Below are 22,386 nucleotides of genomic sequence, written 5' to 3'. Positions count from 1 at the left end.
ACAGGCCTGTCGGAAAGACCCCGTTAGTTTAGATTAAAGCAGCAAATGAGGGAGTTCCCTGGCAGTCCAGCGGTTAGAACTTGGCACTCTCACTGCCAGGGGCCCGGGTTTGATCCCTGGTCGGGGAGCTAGTATCCCGCAAACCCCACGGAGCAGCCAAAAAAAAAAGCAGCAGCAAATGAATCCCACATTTTGCTCCATTCCCTCCCAGGAGCTGCCAGACTGAAGATGTTTCTGTCTTTTAGTGAGCTCAGAGGCAGTGAGAGCCACAGCCCTGGAAAATCCATCTGGATAAACTAATGGAGAGCGGGAGAAAGGGACTCTAATTTACTGAGGGCTGGCCACACGCCAAGCACCGTGTGGTCACATCTACCTAACCGCAAGGCCAGCTGTGCCATCAGACTGGCTCAAGTTGGGTCCCGGGCCCTCCATATGTACATTATTGTACCTCTTCTCTGTGCCAAATCCTATACCAGGTGCTGGGGATGCAGGGGCGAAGGAAACGGACACAGTCCCCGCCCTCAACCTCTTCATTAGCAAAAGAAACATCCATACCTGCATCTTAGGGTTGTTTGTACATTAAAGGAGAGAAAATATGCAAAGCACTTAGCAGAGTGCCTGGTACATAGTATGTTCAATAAACGGTAGTTATTAAGTCCAGAGCAAGCCCCAAAGGCCTCAGTGCCCCATTTAACTCATCAACCTGAAGCTCAGAGGTGGCGTGATTTGCCTAAGGGCACCTAGACAGTAACCAGCCGGGGCTGGATTTGAACTCAGGTCACAGTCCCTTGCATCCTGAAGACACAAGGAGAAGTAATCGAATGGGGCCAGCTTACAGATGGAGGAGGGACGGGGGAGCCAGGACTGACGTAATGAATGGGCTCCGGTGTCCAGAGTGCAGCAGGCCCTGCAGGCTTTCATTGGATGAGTGAAAACATGCACAGGCGAGCTGGCTTGTCTCGTGATGTCTTGCCAGCTGCATGGACAGGGCCACCAGCCAGAGACAACATGTAATGTCACTTATCAATTCCCTTCACGTCTTTTGGGAATGAAGGGGAGAATCGATGCATAAAAAGCTGAAGCAGAACTGATTTCTCGGTTCATGTGGCCATCTCCTGGCTCAGCTACCATGAGTCAGTCTGAATTGAGCTCTTTCCAACTACTCAATTTTTGAGAACTTTGAAAGTACATACATAGAAAGATGAACAATCCACTGATCTGGGGCCCAGAGTCTCTTGGTGAGTACTTGGATTGTGACTGTTCTTGGCATCAGGCACTGCCCACCACTCTTGCCACCTGCTGGGGCCAGAAATACTCTTGGTCAGAGGATCAGTCACTCCCAAAGCAAATTCATCCTGTCGGCTGGCAGATGGACCATTGTCGGAAGCGGACTGTTCATCTCTGGGAATTCTGGCTGTGTTCATTTCCTGCCCCAAAGCATCACGTTTGGCAGGTGCACGTTTTGTCTTGGTTCTGGGTGGGCAGGAGTCCTACACGGGCCGTGAACATGCTGGCTGATTATGCCTGCCGGGAAGTTGGAGAGTGGAGCGGCCCTGGGTCACTAGGAGGCTTGGGCGACACGCCGATCAGCTGGCTGGGGTCTTGGAGTCGGTGGGGTCCACTGTGATGAGGCAGCTTGAGCCCTTCACCACCCAAAGGCCTCAGCACCGTTCTCTGCAGGCAGCACTCACGGCAAACTTCATGGGTGTCACATCCCTCGTTAATGAATCAACTACTGACATGGCTTCCTTGTATGTGCCAAGTCTAGGCCAGGAGCTGGTGATACAGAGGTGAGCACAACAGACAGTGCCTGACCCAGAGCTGTGAGTGAGTGTGGAGACAGACAGCTGAGTAAGGGTGAGGGAGGGCGCAGGGAGGTGGCTGGACAAAGAAGAGTGACCCAGATTTAGGGGCCGGGCGCTGGGCGCAAATCCCAGCTCTGCCACCTCCCAGCTCTGACTCTGGGCAAATCCCTTTGACTCTCTGAGTCTCAGTGTCCTTGTCCGCTCTCTGTTAAATGTGATGAATCAAATGCCTGCCCCATGAGGGTGCTGCCAGGATCAGAGTTAATAAAACTGTCATCGTCAGGCATCAGCACAGACATCCCATCTGTGGCGACCGACACCAAAACCAAAACCAAACCCACACTTGACCCTCTGAGATAAAGCAAGAATAACAGGGGCACCCTGTCCGGTGCGAGTTCCCAAATGAAGGAGCATTTTGCATAAGTTGCTGACTCCCTAATGAGAATCCTGTCCTCAGTGTTTGGAACGCTGATGTCTGGAGATTCTGGGTGTCCCTGTGGCTTCATGAGAAAGAATAACATTAGAAGAAATGTCTGCTTTTCCATCAAGAACAAACTGATGAAAACTCGGCAACCCTGGTGATTGTGTGTGTTTTCCTTTAAGAACCTGCTGTGTGCGTGTGTGCTTGCATGTGTGTAATTTGGCAAACCAGACCTTCCAAAGTCTAATTAGTTTACACCTTTTTGCAAGAAACTACTTTTCTTTCCTCAATGCTCCCGAGTCTGAGTCTTCCTTCCACATGGAGTATGGAGGAGGGAACTTGCGAGCCACATCTTGAAGGATGTGTCTGAACTGGCTCCATGCCTGGGGTCAGGGGAGGGGAGAGCATTCTGGATAGTGAGAACAAGTGTAAAGGCACGAGAACGTGTGTAAAGGCAAGGGATGCCTGGACCTTAGCAGACAGGAGTCACCCTGAACCCCCTTTTTTCATTCCTGGGGAGAGAAGAGCTCTGGGTGTGGCTGAAGGAAGGGCAGTTGATGGAAATCTCAGGACCTGCAACCAAAAAATCCTAATGGACCCACTTGGGCACATTGCTTTGCTTCACACTGAGCCTTAGCTGTAAAATGGAGATAATTATCCTGACCTTGGGTTACTGTAAGAATTAGAGAACATGTCATGAAAAAGGCATGGCTCAGCCATTGTGGACTCAAATTCCAGTTTCATCATTATTAATCCTGTAAGCATGAGCTAATTACTTCCCCTCTGTAAGCCTCAGTTTCCTCATCTGTAAAATGGGGCTAATTAAAACTTCATAGGCTTATTGGGAGGATTAAATAAAATTAGGCATGCAAAGTGTTTAGCTGTGCCTGGTACATAGTAAGTGCCCAATAATTGTTAGCTGTTGAGATGACGATGATGATGATTAGAATGAATCAATCACGGAAGCAGGTAGGCGGGGTCTCAGTAAACCCCCGTTGAACCTGGGTCTGTCTATTTCTGCATGGAGAAGATTCCTCAGCCACACAAAGCATTCAAATACTCATCCAGAAGGCGAGGGATTCCCACTGGGAGTCAGTCCTTCCCACCACCCACGTCTGAGTATTTGGCAAGACTGCTCTGAGAGTCCGATTAACTGATGGAGGAAGCTTGGCAGATGCGTCCAGCCCCCGAGGTGCCCCTGCAAACCCAAACCACCTACCTGGGCTGTGGGAGGAGCACAGCAGGCCTGGAAGCCTTGCTGAGCATCTGACTGTGTCCTGGGGGGCTGGCTTCTTGTGACTCTTTCTATTTCCTAAGCCAAGTACTTACGTCCTTTAAGTGGTAGAGACAGATGTCTCCACCTAAGGGCAGGAGGTTCACATTAAGGGTGTCAGCCCCAACCAGGCAGCTACCCTAGAACTTGGTATGGAAGGACAGTAAGGCTCCCTTTACTGAGCACCTACTACATGCCAAGTGCTTTTCAGATGACTGACATCCATCACTGCCCACCCCCATAGCCATTCTGCAAGACCCCAACTCATGTCTCAGGGAGGGCAGATTATTTAACAGACTGGACCGTCAGCTCCATGAGGACGGGGGCTGCACTGGCTAGTTTGTTGTCATCTCCCCAAAGCACAGCATGTTGCCTGGCACACAGTAGGTGCTTTATGAATATGAGTTAATGGAGTGAATTTGATTGTGACTAGTTCTCCGTTGGAAAGGTCTGATCTGAGATACTGCTTTGAGTGAAAACATCCAGCCAGAAGGGCTCAAAATAACAATATGAATAGGAGCTCTGGAGTCAGAGAAAGGTATCAAAATCTTAGTTCTAGGGCAAGCTACTCCACCTTTCTCTAAATCTCACTGTTCTCATCTGAAAAACGGGGCAGGATTACTTATCTTATGGGGTTGTTGTGAGGGCTGACAAGAATGTACATAAATCCGTGAGCAAGAACCAGGCAGAGAGCTGGGCCTTCGTAAGTGGCAGCCGTTGCTACTACTATTGCTATGACAGGCATTCCCATTTGTGGGCAGCTCTACCTTTTCAAGGCATTTTCACCAGGTCATCTCCCTTGATTCTCTGGGCCCTGGGCATGGTCTGGAGCCAATCACCATCAACACAGCTCAGACCTTTGTCCACCTGGAGCCTGCTCCCAGCCAGACTGGACCCAGCTCTGGTCCTCTGGTGGGTAACGTGCTGGGGAATCTTTGCTGCTTCTGTCTGTGTGGGGGCCCCTTGGCCGAGCTCCTGGGCTCCTGGGTACCATCAATCGCTGGGGCTCTCACCCAAGCATCCTCTGCCACACTCTGGCTTTCCATCAAGGTGTACATCTATCCTGCAAGCTGTGAGGCAAGGTGGAGGAAGAGAGAAAAGTCCCTATTTTGTAGATAAAGAACCTGAGGCTTCAGCTGAGAATTAATTACAGATGCCAGAATCCATGTAAGGTGTTCTGGCTGGAGCACATGGTAGGAATACATTCACTGGCCCTTCCTGGATGTTAGAAATGTCCACGTGCCTTGCTCTGGCCCATGAAACATGAGTGAAAGTGACATGTTACTTCCAGGTGAAAGTGTTTTAAGAGCCAGTGTGTAACTCACCACAATCTCTGTCTCCTACTGAAGGAGGCTCCATTGGCCTGGATCTCTGAGTGGCTACAAAGATCAGAACCCCCTGCCCACCCACAGTGGACAGATGGCACAAGTGAGAAATGAACCTTTGCTGTGTTACACTGCTAAGATTTGGGGGATGTTTGTTACTGCAGCATAACCTCACCTATCCTGACTGATACAATGTGAATGTTTATAACGTTAGACAATTCACTTATAGAGCACTCTCTGTTGGCTTTATCCCAGGTACAGGAGGCACAGAGGTTGGTCAGACACAATCCCTGCCCTCAAGGGGCTTGTAGTCTAGACACCCATTCGTAAGGAAGCTGCCCACACTGAACTTGAGGGAGGGGCAGGCCCAGGTGAGGGACACCTTGTGAATGGTTGCATATCCCCTAAGCAGTAACCCCATGCTGTTTGCAACATGGCCCAAAAAGGAAATGAAGCTGTGAGATAGTTAATGCTACAGGCAGCTTTTCTTGGGGGAGGGGAAAAAAGGATGGGCTGCAGCTAGGAGGGGGCAGGGGGTGGGGGGAGGCTAGCTGAAGGATTCTGTACTCTGGGTGACTCTAGGATTTATTGCTACATTTCATTACTTGGTCTCAAGGGAATCCAGAAAACAATTAGTGGATTCAACTGCATTAGAGTAATTCCTCTTTTACAGTCCCCTAACTCAGATAATGACAGCTTTCCTGCAATTAGGAGAGGGTCTCCTTCCTGTGCAGATTAATTGGGTGTTAAACAAGCAGGACTGCCTGAAACCAGACAGCTGAGCTGGAATGAATTAGATGTGAAACAGCAGCTCCGGGCAAAGGGTGAATAATTCATTCACAACCACAGCCAGCTGGAGACTTGAAGGTGCCCCATCAGTAACACAAGGCCAGGACTTGGGAGGGGGTTGTCTAGGAAGAGGGGGGAAGGCGGGTGTAGCAACAGAAAGGAACAGGAACTGTGGGCCCCCACTCTGGTGGGAGGTTGATTTTCCCTCAACAAGGTCCAGGGTCAAGGTCACCTATGTGTGTGTGGTGCTCTAACCCTATGTGCCAGCTCCCCGCCCTTTTTTTTTTCTGGCCCTGCCGTGCACGGTTTGTGGGATCTTAGTTCTCAACCAGGGATCAAACCCAGGTGCTCGGCAGTGAAAGCGTGGAGTCTTAACCACTGGACTGCCAGGGAATTCCAAGCCAGCTCCCTTTTATAAAGCTTAAGACAGATTTTAGCATAATATAAATGCTCAATAAGAATTACCAGGCTCTTATATGCCAGCATTTATACGCACTATTGCATTTAATCCTTACAACCTTGATGGCAATACTATTATAATTCCCTGTGTTTCACACGAGTCACCTGGAGTTCAGAGCGGGTAGGTGACCCTAGCAGTGCGTGTGGGATTCGAACCAGATTCCCTGGCTCCACAGCCCACATATTTGCAGCACCTGAGCTGGGATCTTCTTGGTGGGGAAGAGCTGTGTGGCCCCGTCACCTAATGACGCAAAGGCCTGCATCTGTGCCATCCTTCCAGCTGTGTCTGGCCCCCGTCTGTTGATGGGTGGGGACCGGGTGGTAAGTGGTAAAGCCCTGGAGGCCAGAGGCTCGCTGGATGGCTGGCAAGAGGACACGGGGGATGACGGAGAAAGAGAACACAGGAAGATGAGGGCCACACTCAACACGCAGGAATGTAAGCCTATTTTTATGAGTGTGTGTATGTCCATGTTTTTATTCATTTTACTTCGTGGTCTGGGTGGCCTTGGGCCCAGGCCCCCCAGGGGGCCGTCAGGGAAGCCACGCACAAGTGCCCAGCTCTCTGGGTTCAGGACCCCTTGGTTCCCCTCTGCAGGTGGGTGTGTTTTGTTTCCAACTTCCCATTTCTATAAGCCACCAGGAGTTACCTTACATAATCTCCGGAAAGGAAGAGAGAAACTGGGGAAATAAACGGCTCTGAGGCCTGGCATCAGGGGCTCACCGTTCACCTGGAGGAGCTGAGAAGGCCGGCAGGGCAGACAGGGTTAAACAGTGTGCCTGTGCCCCATGGCACGGGGAGCCTTCTTCTGCCCCAGAGAGAAAGTGGGGCCCCAGCTCCCCCCACGTGAGAGCAGCCGCTGTTTACATTTGGAATAAGCCTCAGCCAACCAAGGGGCAGACTCCTTCCTGGAGTGTTCTTGACCAAGGTCAAGGCAAAGGGTTACCAGGGTCCTTTACTACCTGCCATCCAGACACAGGGTGGGATGGGATGTTATTAAGTAGGGGAAACTATCAGGCTGATCAAGACTAAAGACTCTTGTTCAGAGTCTTCTGGCCGTGAGTTCCTCCTTCGGAAGGTGACCAGATGGGGAGAAAACCAGCTGCATTTTTGGCCGCTGGGCTTCTATTCAGATTCCTACCCAATTCTTGTTATTTGGGAAGCTTCCCAGCCATTCAGCAGAGGCCCTTGGGGTCGGCTGAGTTGCTGCCGTGTGTGTGTGTGTGTGTGTGTGTGCGCGCGCGTGCGTGCGTGTGTGTGTGTGTGCGAGCAAGCGAGAGAGAGAGAGAGAGAGAGAGAGAGCGAGAGAGAGAGAGAGAGAGAGAATGTGTGCACAGGGGGAGGGGTGTCAAACACAAGCTGCCCAGCACTGACCACCCCCTGCCCCCAGCGCCTCCCTCTGCAAGACTTGCTCAGCTGTTCATTTGTCCCACAATTCAGAGGCCGAGCGTCTAACCAGTCGGTTCCAACACCTTAACCCGGCATTCGAGACCTGTGCCAGGTCTCTGTCCTAACCATTTCCCACATTCCACCTTGGTCCCCTCTCACAGGCTGCAGAAAAACTAGACTCAACGTTTTCAGACACTCTGAGAGCACTTCCTCTTCCCTGCTGGCCGGACCCTCTGGAATTCCCCTCCCTCTAGGTCCTCTGGAGGAGCCCCACCCATGTTCAAGGTGTGGGTCCTCTGCAAAGTATAGCACAGCTGTTAGGAGTGAGGGCCCTGGAGCCAGACACCCTGGGGTCGAATCCCGGCTCTGGCTCTTAGGATCCGCCTGGCTTTCCCTCGCAGCCTCATTCAGTTTCTCATCCTTGAAGCAGGGAGAATAACAACCTCCCAGGGGGTTGCCGGGAGACCAAGATCCTGCATAGTGCATGGCCCGGCACGTGGGGAGTCTGCACCAGGCTCTTGCGTATGTCAGCCCAAAGTCAAGTCCACCCACCTTCCTGAGCTCTCAGAATGTGCCGTGTGCCAGGGAGATGGTGGGACACAGGCAGATCCCGCCTACCTGGAATTCACCATCTAATGTGTGCGCCAGAAAGTAGACACAAAATGACAAGCGCCTCTATCTACACGACACTTACCATAGTTCCCCGTGCACAGTAGGTCCTCAGATTAGAGGAAGAAGTGTTTACTGAGTGAACCCAAATTGCGGCAGGTACTTTCACATTCATCGTCTCATTTTAATCTCTTGAAGAGCCTTCGAGGTAAGTGTACTAAGCCCCTCGTTCAGATGAGGAAGCTGAGGCTCAGAGAGGTTAAGTGACTTGCCCAAGGTGCCACAGCTCGTCAGTGTTGAAGCTGGGACCCAGATCCAGGTCGGCCTGATACCAAAGCCCCAGTTCTCAGCGGTGGGCTATGAAGGGCCAGGGGAGGGGGCAGTGGCCAGGAAAGAGGCGGGAAGGAAGCTGCTTTGAGAACCACCCCGCCGAAGGCTGAGGGCAGGAACATCTCCCTCCATCAGTTTCCAACCTCACTTGCTGGAGGTAGCTGATGGGCGACCTCAATTCCAATGGCCGTGTCCAAATGATCAACGGTAATTAATTCAATTCGTTCAGGAGGGGAACTGGAGACTTGGCTTGTATTCATGATCTGAAGTTAACATGTAATTTATGCTAACTGGAGCCAAAGACATGCCTTTCTCCTCTAGACCACGTCATCCAGGTAATGAGGAGCCTGGCAGATGGGTCTGCTGCATGGATTGGCGGAAGGATGACCAAGGAAAGGAGCAAAACGATGACAGCACAGAGGATGACAACCTTCCAGGGGCCTCCCTGGGGGCAACAGCTTTAGAGAGCAGGGGGCGAGTGCAGTCACCCCCAACACCAGCAGAGATACTTCAGCCTAAAAGCCGCTGGAGGATGTGTTGACCAGGACCCAGCACTGGGCCGGCTGCCTGACCCCCATGCTCTCTGGCCTTTGACACTGCCCAGAGGTGACATGAACCCCCTGTTGCAAATGGAGAGACCGACGTCCAGGGAGGCTGAGTCCTTACCCAACCCAGGCTCCCCAGCTGAGCAGAGGTAGGACTCAGACCCAGGTCTCAGCTGCCTGCAAAGCCCATGCCCTCCTTTATCCCGAGTCAGAGTCTGGATCACCGTTTGGCAAACATTTGCTCCCCTCCTCCTCCGCTGTGGACAGAAGGAGGAGTATAAGGGGCAGCGGGGACTGCCCCACCCCACTGACCTAGGGCTTGGCTGTCACTTGCTTTGACCAACAAAATGTGCGTTAGATTAAAGACTGCCGAAAATTCTTTGCTACTCGCCCCCATCCAGAGAGGGAATTCTCTCTGCTGCTGCTGTGCTACACCAGGAGAGAGGTTAGCCCGGGTCCCACGCATGGTGGACCACCCCAAGTGCCCTGAGCTCTGCACCTCACCCCCTAACCCCTTGCCATGGCAGCCCCTGGTGACAGATCTGCCCCAAACCGGCATTCAGTCCTGGAGGCCTCACTGACCCGAGACCAGGGTAGGGGCCCTCAAGCTTTCCGCTGCATCAACACTGAAAGTATGTGTTTGGATGGCATGAAACACTCCCAAAGGTGTCTGTAGTGGGTTGAATGGTGGCCCCCTCAAAAGATGTGTCCACTCAGAACCTGTGAGTGAGACCTTACTTGGAAAAGGTGTCTTTGCAGATGTAATTAAATCACACAAATGTAATTAGTGAGGGATCCTGAGATGAGGTCATCCTGGACTTGAGCGGGCCCTAAACCCACTGACACTGTCCTTAGGCGAGAAGAGACGACACAAAGGAGAAGGTGATGTGAAGATGAGGCAGGATGGAATGTCGCGTCTGCAAGCCTAAGACTGTCGGCCACCACCAGAAGCTGGAAGAGGCGAGGCTCTCCGCTAGAGCCTTCAGAGGGAACGCGGCCCTGCCAACACCCCGATTTCGGACTCTTCCACTCCCCTCCCACTCAAGAACCCGCACCAGAACGCAAAGGCCATTATTACAAAACTGTCTCACACCCACTCTAATTTACGTACGGAAGAAATAAACAGTTTTCCAAATGACTAGTTTTTCTTTTTCAAACTGTTTAAACTCTAAGATCTGGGAACACAGTCACAAGACTCGCGACCTCTAGCGCAGAACCTCTGGCCTGGGGGATGGACTCCGGAAGTGTTTTCACCTGTGACAATGGGCCAGCCTTACCTTTCTCCTGAGCCATCTCTTGCAGACAGAAGTAGATGACTCTGGCTCCCAGGCTGAAGCCAATCAAGGTGACAGGCCGCCGGCCCTGGGGGAGAAAGGACACAGGTGTTGGGGGCATGGTGCACAGCCAGTTCTAGAAAACATCAGCCCCGATGACGGTGGCCCTTGCACACTTCTCAGCACCTGCCTCCCGCTTAATGAATCACGCCCGTGCTATTCCCGGCCCCAGGCTCTGATGTCTCCATCAGGAGAGCCTGGGCCCTCATTTATGCAGGAGGGCACCTGCTCAGGAACTGGCTTCTTCCCAGGTTGACAGGCAGCATCTGGCTGGGTTAATTCCCTGGTTTTATCTCAAACCATTACCCAGTGGCCGTCGCTCCTTCCCCATCTACCTGTGGCAAATGACTGAAGTGAAGCGGGGTCCTTCTGGAGCCGAGAGAGGAGGCAGGAGGTACCCCGGGTGTGATGGGGAAAAAAGCAAAGAGTCACATGGCGGGGGGGACACAACTGTTCTGTTCCTACATAGGAAGGGGGGACATGAAATATTGGCCTTATGCTATAAGAGGAGGTTGTAAGTTAGTTGCGAAGAGGAATTTTCTGACTCAAGAACTTGTAGGAAAGGCAACTTGAAAAAGAAAGTCATGAGAGGTATTTGGGTACAACTTCTACATGGAGGGAGAGGGCAGGAGCAGATGAGTTCCAAAGGTCCAGCTGGTCTCAGTACTCCATTGCTTTCCCTTGCTTTTGGGCCGGTATATGTACCCACCCTCCCCCCTCCCTCCCCCCCACCTCCATTTACTGCCATGGAAGACCCTCCGTTAAACAGTATTCCAATTCTGCAGGAACTCTGTGGCAAAGGCTACCAGTCACCACCCTACACCCACTCTCCCTCTGTCCTTGGTAACAGAACTCCTGAGTTTTTCTGGGCCCACAGCCACCCAGCCAAAAATGAAGTTTCTCCAACTGCCCTGTAGCCAGGGATAGCCACAGGGCTGAGTCCTGGCCAAGGGATGTGAAAGGCCCTTCACTTCTACTTTCCTGCCTCGGACTGTCTGGAATGTGGGTGGAACCGTAACCATTTTACGTGGTATTTGGGCCACTGGAGATCTGCTCAGAGGGTAGCTCTATACTTCTGGAAAGGAAGAGCTGGCCTGGTCCACACCTGCAGAGGCCTGTTAGTCAGTTCTCACCTGATTGCTTGCTAGAGATGCACAGTCTGTAATTCTTACTGGTCCATCCTAGGACACTTTTTATCTTTTTGGCCACGCTGCGCTGCTTGCAGGACCTTAGTTCCCTGACTAGGGATCGAACCTGTGCCCCCTGCAGTGGAAGCATGAAGTCTTAACCACTGGACCGCCAGGGAAGTCCCCCTAGGGTGCTTTTATGACTTGAACTGGTGGAGCAATGACGACCACCCCCCACCCCCCCAAAGCCACTGGGCTACCCCCACGTGGGCTTGTCTTAGGTATGATGTCTGTGCACAAGTCAGCCCCCATGCTTCCCTGCTTCCTCGCCCCCTGCCCGCTCCCCCCACTCCCCGCCCCAGCTATTCCCAGGTACCTGCTGCCGGGAGAGCAGGATGTGGGCCAGGTGCTTGCCAACCTCTGCTGATCGATGGAGACACACACCCCAGGGGTTGTCGATGACATTGGCAACACTGAGGAGTGAGGCTGGCCAGGTCAGGGCAGCCACAAGGCCTGGGGAGGAGGGATATCGGTGATGAAGGCCATGGTGGCAGGGGTCGGGGGGGGGCTCCTTCTAGGGAAGTGATTGGCTGGCTAATGGATGCCTGAGTCTCTAACTTGGAATCTGTAAGTTTTCCATGTGTGGTCAAACTGCTAAATACTACAGAAGAAAACTGAAGCTCACGCATTTCTGATACATGGCCTAGATCCCTTATGTTTAAGTATCTGCCATGTGTGAGATTCCAGAGATGGCCCCAATTTGTCACTCCACCCTGTATCCTTCCACTTGGCCTCATAACTCTGCAGTGCCCCCTGCTCCTGCCCTGCCCGTCCACTCTAGACTCAATCATGTGACTTGCTTTGGCCGATGAGATGTTACTGGATGCGAGGCTTGAAATGGACTTGTGCCTCTAGTGCACTTCTATTGTGGGTGTGGGCTAGCCTGCGATCCCAGGACGGGGAGGAGAGACAAATGGAGCAGAGCCGAGTTGCCCTGGTTGCCCCAGGCAAGGCTGGCCTAGATCAGTGGACAGTCAGCTGACCCACAGATGCATGAGCAGGCCCAGCAAAGATCAGCCAAATGAAGCCTCAACACTTCTGAGCTACTGTGATAAACGGTTGTTATTTTAAGTCACTGGGTTATGGGGTTGTTTGTTATGCAGCAATTGCTAACTGACACACTATGTGATAATGTGATGGGCTGTCTATCTGTCTCCTCCCTATGAAGACCATAACCTTTGCCTCTCTGTGTTCTTGGAGACCAGCACTGTGCCTGGCTCACTGGGGGCCTCAGGCATGCAAAGGTACAGAACCAGTGTGGCTTGGGAGTGGTGGGAATGCTGCTGGTGGGGGGAGAGGGGAGGCTTACCAGACAACACTGTGTATTTTAGGGCTTCCTGGGCCACCATGTTGGCAAGACCACTGAGGATGGTCTCCAGGGCGTTGCCAAGCTCCATCAGGTACTTGGCCTCCCAAGCCAGACAGTACTGCTCGCGGCTGTGGGCCAGGGCAGCCCACGGGGCGCTGAAGGTGCCTGGGGAGAGCACAGGTAGGTGGGGTCTCTCCTGGGATAGAGGAGGCCCCCCACCCTTTCCCAGACAGTCGGCGACAGGGGCCCACTCACCCTTGCGGGGAGACAAGAGGCCCACCCCCGCCACTGAACGGCTGCTGATAGCAGAGCAGACGCGCTCCCAGACAGAGCACAGGGCTGTGCTGTGAGACAGCAGGCTGGGGTTCGAGACCCAGCTCCTGCATTCATTAGCAGCTGGGCGACCCTGGGCACCCTGGGTCACTATCCCACGCTAAGCCTCACTTTGCTTAGCTGTCAAGTCGGGAGACTAGTATTTATCTCTCTTCATAGAGTAGTTGTAAGAATTAAGTATTCCAACCACCGTGTATGTAAAGTGTTGTTTTCTCTCACTCTGCAGTAATTCTGGCATCGAGGTGCTACGAGCGCACAAGAGGAACACACGGGGCCACGGGCGGCTCGCTCCCTGAACCGGCTGCGTCTCATTCAACAAACACTGCCTGGGAAACAGTCTGCAAATCTGGAGCAGAGGTGTTTGAGCCCAGCTCTGCCATGAGCTTGCTGGCTCACCCGATTTTTCTGAGCCTCAATTTTCGCACTTAGGGACTGGAAATGGGAGGGTGATGAGAGCACCAACCACGTGACCAGCGTCAAGCAGGAAAGTACAACCATGGCTGTCTGCCTCCCTCTCTCGCTCCCTCCTCGTCCTCCCTCTGCCTTGAGGATGTCGTCACCTCTCCAGCAGGACTCTCAGGCCCCCTGTGACCTGGCCCCTGCCTCCTTCACAGCCTCATCATCCATCAGGTTACTCTCCAGAAACACATGCTTTTGATTTTGTTCGTTCATTCGTTCATTCATTCATTCATACCACAAACCTTAACTGAGTACCTAGACTATGCCAGGCCAGGCGCTTGACCCTGAGGATACAGACACCCATCACTGTAGGAAACATTTAGTGAGCAAGTACTAAGTGCTGGGCAGCTCTGCGCTGAGGGCTTTCCCATGGACTCTCTGATTTACCTCAACACAGCCTCTGAAATGGGGCCCCACTATTAGCCCCATTTTATAGCTGAGGAGACTGAGCCATCTAGATAAAGAGCTCTCAGGCTGGGGAGGGAGAGGGCCATGCAAACATCATGTAGTCACTCATTACTGGGCCGTGGGAGCACCGAGGGGCCCCGTGCATTTCTGCCCATGGCCCGAGTGACCTTCCACCCTTACTTGTCTCTGAGCTTCCAGCTCACTCGCCTTATCCCCGGGGAAGCTTCCCGGCCCCTTTGACAAGGGGGATCTAATGCACCTTGCACTTTTCCATCCTGAGTTCTCGTCACAGTCTGCAATTATCCATTTATTTTTGTGTCATCTGTTTAGTGCACGTCTGTCCTGCAGTCTGTCTGCCAAGCACTCGATTCCCAAAGCCTCGTGAAAACAGGATGAATGAATGAACAGTGGAGCCAGCTTCCCAGAGCCTTCGGGTTCTGGCTCAGCCAGACGCCTCGAGCTGCCCGACCCGAAGGCCTCGTCCCTACCTGAGGGTGCCCTGCTGACATACAGACCACTGAGGGGCTGCTCCCCGCTCGGCAGAGAGCCTGTCACAGCTCTGCAGCAGCTCAGGGATTAACCGTCTCTAGTTATGGAGGAGGAGACGGCCAGCCCGAGACAGGATGCGGGCACAGATGTGTGTGTGTGTGTGTGTGTGTGTGTGTGTGTGTGTGTGTGTGTGGTGGGCTGTGACGCTGGCCCAGGCTCTGGACCCAGCTCGGCAGCTTTCTGGTTGCAAGACTCACCAGCAAGGCACACTGCCCTTCTGAGCCTCGGTTTCTACACCTGTTGAAATGGAATGATGGCATCTGACTCACAGGTGTTGTGGGGACCACGTGAGAGGCTGCACGAAAAGCACTATGTAAACTGTAAAGTGCAGTACTGCATTCTATCACCCTGTGGCCAAGACCATGGGCTATGGAGCCAGACAGAAAGGGGGTGAGTCATGCCCCAGTTCCTGACTAGCGAGGCGACCCTGGGCAGCCCTTATCAGCCTCGGTTTCCTCATCTGTAAAACGGGGGTGATAATGATGTCCACCTCCGTGGCTTGAAGTGAGGGACTAAGTGAGCCAATGCATGCAAAACGCCTGGCTTAGTGGTGAGCTGCAAAGCCATAATCATGATTACAAACAATCCTATTTAATAAAAGGGCAGACCCAAGAAAGCTCATTTATTCCCATCACACACAGAAGCGAGCCTGTGATGCCACGAGACTTCTTTCCTGGTCGCCAAGGAGGCAGGACGAGGTGACTCATTTCCCTCCTGAACTTCATTCACCTAGCCTGGTTACATTTCTTGTAACCACCGCCTCTGCCTAGGGAGCATATTGCACAATAATTCCTCCCCCCCCCCCCCCGCCACCGCCCCTGCCGCAAATGAACTTGATTTTGCCCTGGAGCCAACCCAGCAAGGGGGTGGGTAAAACAACCATAAGGGCTTTGCTTTCCACACTGGTCAGAACTGCAAGTTCCTTCACTTAGACTCTTGCTCCTTCCTTCCTGTCTCAGTCTTTCTGTAGCATGGATGGTATCATGACACAAATGAAGAGAAACCCGTGAACTCTGGGTCAGGAGACCTGGGTTCGAATCCTGCATGTGCCACTTGTCTGCCATGTGATCCCTCTAGGTTTCCTCTTCGTCCAGATCAGGACAAGAACAGCCCTCACCTCAGAGCGTGGATGTGAGGGTCACTCGAGGTAACGTACATCAAGCTCCTAGTGTGTGGGTGAAATGCCTGACTCACGGTGCTAGGTGCTCAGTCACTGTTCGAGAGTTCCCTGTTTGGGGACTGGCTCTGGTGCGCACATACCAATAAGACTCTGGCGCCCAGTAATGCCTCTAAACAGAGCCTGGGCATTTTCTCACCTGCTTCCTCCTGTGCTGTTTAGAAGAGCTGTGGCTTCTGCCCTCGGATCCCAGCAATTTGGGAACCCAGGAGGCTCGGAGCTTGTGTATTTGGTCAGGACGCTCCAGACTCCCTGGCCCACCCTGCTCTCTCTCTGATTGACGACCTGCTTGCTGAGCCTCACACTGGGCACTTGCAAAAGTGAGCCAACAGTAAGCGGACCAGGACCTTATTCCTCAGTGCCACCCTGGTTAGGATCCCCCCAAAACACACACGTTCAAATTAGAGCAGTAAAGGGAGATAACGTTTGTGGAATGTCACTAAAAACCAGGTGCTTTCCACACGTTACCTTGTTTAATTTAATCTTCATAAGTGCCCTGAAAGGCAAGGATAATTTGTTCTACTTTACAAATGAAGCAGCCAAGGCACAGAGAGGTGAAGTAAATTGCTTGAGGTCACACAGCCAAGATGTACTGATTTGTCACTTATGTGTTGAAACTCCTTTGCTATCTTCCACTTGCTCTGAGGATAAATTCAAATTCCTCGCCACAGCTCACGTGCTCCTGTGTGATCCTGTGTGGGCCTCACCCACACTCCTGTCTTCTAGCTCCTTGCTCAAGCCATCCTGTGCTTCTCTTGCACCACTAGGCCTTTCTACATGCTGCCCTTTTGCTTGGTATTCACTTCTTTCTCCTTCCTTCTCTGGCTACTTCCCAGCCAGTCCTTAGCCTAAATGTCACTTCCTCCAATAACTTTTCCCTCACTCCCCAGAAGCACTCTGTGCCTCCCCTATTGTGCCATCCATAAAGCTTCCCTGTAATTACTTGCTCAATGATCTGTCTTCTGCCTTGGACCATATGTTCCATGCGAGCAGAGGCCATGACTGTGCTGCTCACCACTGAATTCCTAGGGCCTGGCTCAGTGTCTGGCACATGCTCTATAAACTCTGTGGAAAGGATGGATTGATGGGTGGGTAGGTGGGTGGTTAAATGCGTGGATGGATGGATGGATGGATGGATAGATAGGTGGATGCGTGGGTGAATGGATGGATGGATGGACAGATAATGGATAGATGGGTAGATGGATGGATGGATAGTTGGATGGATGGATGAACAGATGATGGATGGATGGATGGGAAGACAGATGTGGGATAAAGTCATCTCACCTCTCCAAGTCTCAGTTTCCTCCTCTGAAAAATAGGTCCCCCCTACCCACCTCCTAAAGACATACACAGGCAAGAGCCTAGGCCAGGGTCTGGCCCACAGCAACAGACCCAGCTCAGCCAACATCCACCCCCTTCTGCATCCTTTTCTGCCCCTGGTCCTCACGGTATTTGCCGGATGCCAGCCATCCCGTGATGGCGATGGTGATGTGTAGCTGCCTGCCTTCTGTCAGAGGCAGAAATGTGAACTCTTCAATGGCCCCGACACGCTTCTTCATCTTGTATCCTAAAGACCCAGATACAAAAGTGAGAATGGGGGTCACTGGGGACCCTGGGGAATGTTAGAGTGGCTCTGTGTACTCACACACTCACAGTGACTGCTAACCGTGTGCCCTGTCCCTTGACAAACGTCTCGTTTTTGAACTCATTAAGGTCGGTGCCATTATCGTCCTGACTACAGATGAAGGTAACAGGTTTCCAAAGGCTGGCTAGCCCCCAGCTGGCAGAGCTGGGGTTGAAACTCAGAGCCCAAGTTCGGAACCGCCGCTCTGGCCTGATTCAGTGGGAACTACATCTTCTTCCCGCCCACGAACTTCAGGAGTGTCACACACCCCTCTCAGTGAAAGTGGTGTGAGCTGACCAAGGTCCTCAACGTGGGAAGCAACATGCCACTTAACAGGAAACTCTGTGCGTGACTGGGGAGCTACTGACACACATGATTTGGGAAAACTCCCCCACGGCATGCTGGTAAATGAGGGGTAGCCATGTGCTCTCTTACAAGAGGAAGCTCAACCGTCTCTGAGGCGGCCTGCCTGGGAACTTCTTAGATGGTGACAAACAGGTCCAATCAGACCCTTTCCAAGAAGTCTACACCGGGTGCAGTTTCTCAAACTCAGCCTTCTCCCGAGCCATGCCAAGCCATCCACCCAGTTCTCTGTGAAGCTTTGCTATAAGTTCTGGCAGCGCCAGGACTCAGAGTGAGAAAAGCCACGTCCTCCCCCTCCGTCGCCCGGGGAGCCCTCACTGGTGAGAATCTGGGCCGCCACTTCTTCGGAACCTTACCTGTCAGGCCAGCTCCAGCTGCCCCGAACAGCGAGGTCATGACAGCTATGCCGGCCGCTGAGCCCAGAGCCGCTGCCCCGGCACTGCCAATGATTGTCGCGGCGCCGGCAGCAACGAGAGGGGCAGCCAGACCCCCAGTCACGCCTGCGAGGAAAGCGGCCCGTGGTGGGCAGAGGTGGGAGTGAGGATGGGGCCTGCTGCGTTCTTCCTCCACCGGCCTCCCACTGCCTCTCCTGGACAATACTAGGGAACACACCTACTACGTGCATGCGAGGAGGGGTGGGCTCCCAGCCTGGCATCACCCCTCACTCCGCGCTGCCCTGGCCAGTGCCACCATCGCACCTTACCGATCACTGTCCCGCCTCCCAGAGTTGCCAGGCCTATCAGGAGATAGCGCTTCCACTTCCTCCGGTTTTCTTTCTTCTTCCGGGATGCCTCGGCCGTTCTGGGGGGGGAAGAGGTTGCTCTCTAGGACTGGCTGTGTCTGGGATCCCCTGACACCTCCCCGCCTCACCAACCCCCCAGCTGGGATCAGTGCTGGGTGCTCTGTCATGCAGAGCGAGGTACCAAGGTTACCTTGGACCCATCGATGGTTTTAAAAAGCTGACAACGTTCTAAAACCCAGCTGGGGAATCCCAGTACGTGGGATGTGCTACTTACCCAACGGATCCATCCTAACAGGGTTGCAATTTGAATAATGAAAAGACAAAAAAATAATAATAATAATGGCAAAAGAAGCACAAAAATATCTTTACACAGATGGACCCAGAATGAGTACCAGATAGAGTCACAGACATCATCACCTCACTCCTTCCTTCCCCTCCCCCCACTCCGCCATCTGAGCCCACCTCCCTCTGGAAGGAATCTGGAAACCAATTTCCTTCAGATTTATCTTTTCAAGGAGGCGTTAGACAAAGGTCTGTACTGGAGACCTTGGCCTTGGGGCAATAGCTAGAACGGTTCAGATTTGAAATTTGAAAGTGACAAAATGTAGCAAAAGGGAAGCATTTAGAGTAAACTGGGGTCAGGTGAATCCTGAGAATGGCCCAGGAGAGTCACTAAACCCAACTTTCCTGTCCAACATCTGGCCCCCGGTGCTTTGGGGCAATAAGGAGAAGGATGGGAGACAAGGGTGGGGCAGTGCGGTCACTACCAGTGGGAACTCTGAACTGAACTTGGAGTTTGGACAACAACTCAATGTATAGAGCGATGGCAGATGACGATGACGATAAAAGAAGGGTTAATGTTTATTGAGGACTTCCAACATGCCTGCCACTGTGCTTTGCACTTCGAATGGTTTATCTTATCCTAGAAGCAGTTTTATTATTGTCTGCATATCACAGACGAGGTCACGGATAAGAGTACCCGCCTCCTGAGCGGCAGTGGGGATCAGCAAAAAAAATGTCTGTCAAGCGCAGAGCTTGACAGTTGGCCCTGCGAGTGGGGACCGAAACAGTGGCTGTTGCCATGAAACTCCATCTCCCTGAAACTCACTCAGTTCCCCCTTTTGTAAAAATGGGGACGATAACATCTCCCTCATAAGGCTGTTGGTTTGTAAAGCTTCAATTATTTCCTTCTTCATCCCTTCGATCAACACACTTTTATGGAGAGTGGACAGCAGGCTGGAACTTTTGTGTGTCGGCGAGCAGAACAATGCAGTACTCAACCGGAACTGTTTCCTTCCCATCTCTTGCCTCCTGAACCATACGTGATAGCGAGAAGCAGTTCATCCTCCGGTCAGTGAAAAGAAGTTGGATTTGAGATGGGCTTTCGGAGACCCGCTATGCTTTTTGGTTGTCTGCCCGCTCACCTCAACCAACTTTCCCCTAAGCACCTCCTGGGGGTACAGCACAGCACTTCTCGGTTGCTTCACTACTGAGCAGAAACCAATTCTCCATGATCACAGGTGCTGGGTTTTCATGATTGAAATTCACGCCCTCAGATGTGCGGGAAGAGGCCGAACCACATGCATTTAGCAAAGTGGAAGGCAGGATGGCGACGAAGGGCGTGGGTTCTGGTGTCAGGTTTCAAATCCTGTAAACTAGGCTTGAATCCCCCCTCTGCTGTGGTGGTGCATGACAATCCTCCAGGTGCTCAGTTATCCCTCCTGCACTGGTCCTCCCTACGGAACAATTACACATCTCTGCCCTGTTGAGCTGAGTGGTTCCATGACCCGCTTTAGCCAGTAGCTGGAAGGGATATGAGTCACTTCTGGCAAAATCTTTATGAGTCAGTGCAGCGCCTGGTAAGTCTCCTTTTGCTCTGTCTCGAGACCAGCAACACTCCCAATAGAGGTCACCCTGTCAACTGGGACCCAGAACCAAGAAAGTGTGGACTAAAGCCACAGCCAACTTGCAAGAAATGCACTTTTGTTGCTGTAAGCCATCGAGATGTGGAGGTCATTTGTTACCACAGCAAAACCTAGCCTATCCTGCTGGACAGAGCCACTTACTAACCTTGGGACTATGTACAAATTACTTGTCCTGAGTTTCCTCATCCATGAAGTGGGAATAATAATAGCGCTGAATTCCCAGGGGTATTAGGAGGGCTAAACCTACGGTGACTGGCATACTGTAATCGTTCAATATGTTTATTGCTACCATCATTCCTTCCGTGGTTATGATAATTTCCTCCATAACACAGGCTGGAGACATACTTTGGCCCTTAATTGCTAGTACCAATCGGGGCAAACAGGAAGGGTGGACATTAGTTGCTTTCGGCAGAGTTCAAGGCCTGAGGAGAAATTCCAGCTGCTGAGGGCGTACAAGAGGAACACACAGGGGCTACGAGCAGCTTGCTCTGTGAACCAGCAGCATCTTGTTCAACAAACACTGCCTGGGAAATAGTCTGCAAATCTGGGGTGAGGTCTTTGAGCCCAGCTCTGCCATGATCTCGCTGGCTCCCCTGATTTTTCTGAGCCTCAATTTTCTCACTTAGGGACTGGAAATGGGAGGGTGATGAGAGCACCACCATGTGACCAACGTCAAGCAGGAAAGTACAATCACAACTGTCTGCCCCCCTTTCTCCCTCCCTTCTGGTCCTCCCTCTGCCTTGAGGATAGAGTCACCTCTCCAGCAGGACACTCAGGCCCCCCCGTGACCTGGTCCCTGCCTTCTTCACAGCCTCATCGTTCATCAATTCCTAACTTACACTCTACCCTCCAGAAACACTGAACTGCCTGCAGGCACACTGCCCACGCCTCAGTCCTGTGTTCCTGCTGGCCCTCGGCGGCCAAGGACCTTCTCACCTTCCTTTGTCTGGCTAAACATTACTCATCGTTCCAGAGTCACCTCCTCGCCTGCCTGAGCCTCAGGGTTGCCTACATGCTCCGACTCCAGGCCTCCCTAACCCTCTGTACTGTATTAGCCTGGAATTCTAGACCATTGATTTTCAAAGGGTGGGCTTTGGATCAACTGCATCAGAATCCCCAGGGGGTAGCTGTTAAAAGCACTACTTCCTGGGTGAGGAAACCACCTGTAACAAGCTCTCCAGTTATCTCAAGTTTGAGAATCGCAGGGCTGAACCTTCGGGACACAGATAAAGCCTTTCCTGCGTTCCACCCTCAGCAGCTGGCCCTGGGATTGGCACCTGGATGGGGCTCAGAAGACGTTTTTTGAAAAGAACCTACTCATTCCAGCAAGAATTGGACGTGAACATCTTGCTGGAGGGATCTATTCGCCCACTCACTGTCCGTTTCTATGAAAACCAGAGGGCACATACATTTTGGCTAAATAAAATATTTAGCCAGAGTGTAGGCCAATCACCATCAAGAATGAAATTTCTGGGATAGTAGAACAAATCTAGGATGTTACAACATTTTCGTGATTAGTACAGATTTATTATTAAGAACATAGTCAAATTCTTGAGTGGGTGCCCTTGACATTTCTTAGCACTGTCTGCTTCTAGATTGTTCCTGCAGTGACACCTGCACATCTGGGATACTAGACAGTCATCACTTTTAGCTGAGTTTATGGAGGGGGAAACTCATAGCCTAAAGGGAATAAAATAACTAAAGAGTAAATATTGTTCTTGAAGCTGTTTTATTTAAATGTATAAATGCTAGTATATCAGATCAATTTTATAAAGATTGGATTGATGATATACTCTAATCTCTAGTATTCTGCTTTGTATTATTATTATTATTAAAAAAATTTTTTTTTGGCTGTGTTGGGTCTTCGTTGCTGCACGCGGGCTTTCTCTAGTTGCGGCGGGCGGGGACTACTCTTTGTTGTGGTGTGTGGGCTTCTCATAGAGGTGGCGTCTCTTGTTGCGGAGCACGTGCTCTAGGCACGCGGGCTTCAGTAGCTGTGGCACGTGGGCTCAGTAGTTGTGGCCTGCGGGCTC

At 52.1% G+C, this 22,386-nt stretch overlaps 1 protein-coding gene across 8 annotated transcripts in view; it reads right to left on the bottom strand.

The window, feature by feature from the left end:
• TMCO4 (transmembrane and coiled-coil domains 4) overlaps positions 1-22,386 on the bottom strand; it is a 92,688-nt gene that overhangs the window by 33,489 nt on the left and 36,813 nt on the right. For 6 of the 8 annotated variants that reach the window (XM_082448921.1, XM_082448925.1, XM_082448922.1 and 3 more), the window contains 6 exons: positions 18,390-18,487; positions 18,043-18,186; positions 17,147-17,266; positions 12,774-12,938; positions 11,781-11,917; positions 10,221-10,305 (listed from right to left, as the gene is read on the bottom strand). In XM_082448921.1, coding sequence (XP_082305047.1) covers positions 10,221-10,305; positions 11,781-11,917; positions 12,774-12,938; positions 17,147-17,266; positions 18,043-18,186; positions 18,390-18,487 — 749 coding nt within the window. Of the gene's footprint in view, positions 1-662; positions 1,777-10,220; positions 10,306-11,780; positions 11,918-12,773; positions 12,939-17,146; positions 17,267-18,042; positions 18,187-18,389; positions 18,488-22,386 lie in introns of those variants that run through there. The other 2 variants (XM_082448927.1, XM_082448924.1) reach the window with 2 other exon arrangements.

The sequence above is a fragment of the Balaenoptera physalus genome, assembly GCF_965194825.1.
Source record: "Balaenoptera physalus genome assembly, chromosome: 1".
NCBI classification, from domain to species: Eukaryota; Metazoa; Chordata; class Mammalia; order Artiodactyla; family Balaenopteridae; genus Balaenoptera; species Balaenoptera physalus.
The sequence above is the reverse complement of the archived record's forward strand: the minus strand, read 5'-3'. Positions and strand labels throughout refer to the sequence as shown.